The sequence below is a fragment of the Zerene cesonia genome, chromosome 16 (assembly GCF_012273895.1).
Source record: "Zerene cesonia ecotype Mississippi chromosome 16, Zerene_cesonia_1.1, whole genome shotgun sequence".
NCBI classification, from domain to species: domain Eukaryota; kingdom Metazoa; phylum Arthropoda; class Insecta; order Lepidoptera; family Pieridae; genus Zerene; species Zerene cesonia.
In genome coordinates, this window is record NC_052117.1 from 6,904,816 (window position 1) to 6,906,526 (window position 1,711).

Below are 1,711 nucleotides of genomic sequence, written 5' to 3' on the forward strand. Positions count from 1 at the left end.
ACGACACTTTCCATACTTCAAGCACGCGCCGCAAGGGTGGAAGAACAGCGTGCGACACAATCTGTCGTTGAATAAGTGCTTTCACAAGGTATGTTGTGTCAACTGAAACTCGAATATTTTTTTTATTGAGGTGGACTTCATTTGGAAGCGATTTTGTAACATTGTGCTATTAAGAAATGAGTTCGGAAAGCAATTTCTACAAAGAAACCAAGAAACTCTGTAGTTGCTCTGTGATAATACTATATATGTGCCATATATTCTTCTCACATTTATCTCATATAAATATTATTATAAAAGTATTTTCATCACATGCTTCCTACATTAAGAGACTGATTTGTTTTTTTTTCAACGCTTTCACCAAATTGTTACAGAAGTTTCAAAGAGAATGCTTTTAAAACACATTAAATATACTTTATTAATTAAATCCAGAAACTTATTTTCAATAGTTTAATTAAAATATTAGAAAGTCTAATTACCTATTATAAAAGGAATCCTGCTCTGTGTTTCTACGACTTAATATAAATGCATATATGTAACTAAGTTCATGTTATAATTGCAGGTTGCAGCGGCGCCTGGTGTCGGTAAGGGTTCACTGTGGACCGTGGATCCACAGCACCGCTCCACCTTGCTACAGGTTTGTATATTATAGTTTTGTCAAACTCACTTCAGATGCACTTTTGAATCGTCATAATACATTTTCAACATTTACCACCGGTTTGCAAAGTAGTTTCTATAGAGAAGAGCCGGCAAGAAACTCTGAAGTTGCTCCTTTGCAATAATGTAATTGTGTATACCTTGTCCCGTAAATGAACTTTTTACTTTAGAAATCCGTAAAACACACAAACAAACAAATTCAGCTTCATAATATTAGTATAGTATGTATTGAATGTACTGGTTTGTTCTCAGGCGTTCGGGCGGCAGCCGGTCCCGCCGGCGGAGGCGGAGGGCGAGCACAAGAACGCGCCGGACCCCGCGCTGTTCCCGCACCTGGCGCGGCGCCTGGCCGACGCGCGCCCCGCGCACCCCGCGCACACCCCGCACCCCGCCCGCCCCGCGCGCCCCGCGCCCGGCGCCGACGAGTACCTCGCCGCCGCCACCGTGCTCGCCATGAAGTACGGGCCCCGGGTCATGGATCAGGTGCGTGCCCCGGCGGCCGTAACGCGTTGCGTAACGGACCGGTCCGCCGCTCACTTGTTAATTCAAAAGTATTTGTTGAGTACGATAAAGTCTACTCCGACATGCCGCATGTAAGAAGGCAAACATATTTGACACTGTCATGCCAAGATTCTGAGATGACCCCATGCAATAGATTAGCTTGAGGCATGGTTTAGACAAGCAACATAAAAAAGATGTTGTGTCACATTACCTGCCTCGACTAAATACGTATTAAAGAAAAGCTTATATGAATTTATAATAAAATAAATAAATTATGCGAGTGTGAGCACGCCTCCATTATCAATTTATTTTTTCATACATTACATATTAAATATATACAAATAAGTGATATACAACGAGCGGCGTCGCGTTGCAGCTGCCGCCCGAGGCGCACCTGGTGATATCGCGGTGCGCGCGCGACGAGCACTCGTACAGCGGCGGCGGCGAGGAGCGGCGCACGGCCGAGGCGCTGCTCAACCTCGCCGGCGTCGCCTGCCACGAGCAGCCCGCGCTCAGCTAGCGCGCCCCGGGCACCCCCGCGCGCGCCCCCGCACCC

General features: G+C 46.4%; 1 protein-coding gene across 1 annotated transcript in view; it reads left to right on the top strand.

The window, feature by feature from the left end:
* Positions 1–1,705, top strand: part of LOC119833069 (forkhead box protein N3-like) — a 16,474-nt gene extending 14,769 nt beyond the window's left edge. The window contains exons 5-8 of the mRNA XM_038356942.1: positions 8–88; positions 560–634; positions 907–1,137; positions 1,532–1,705. Of these exons, the coding sequence (XP_038212870.1) occupies positions 8–88; positions 560–634; positions 907–1,137; positions 1,532–1,675 (531 nt within the window). The 3' untranslated portion in view covers positions 1,676–1,705. The remainder of the gene's footprint in view (positions 1–7; positions 89–559; positions 635–906; positions 1,138–1,531) is intronic.
* Positions 1,706–1,711: the final 6 nt, after the last annotated feature.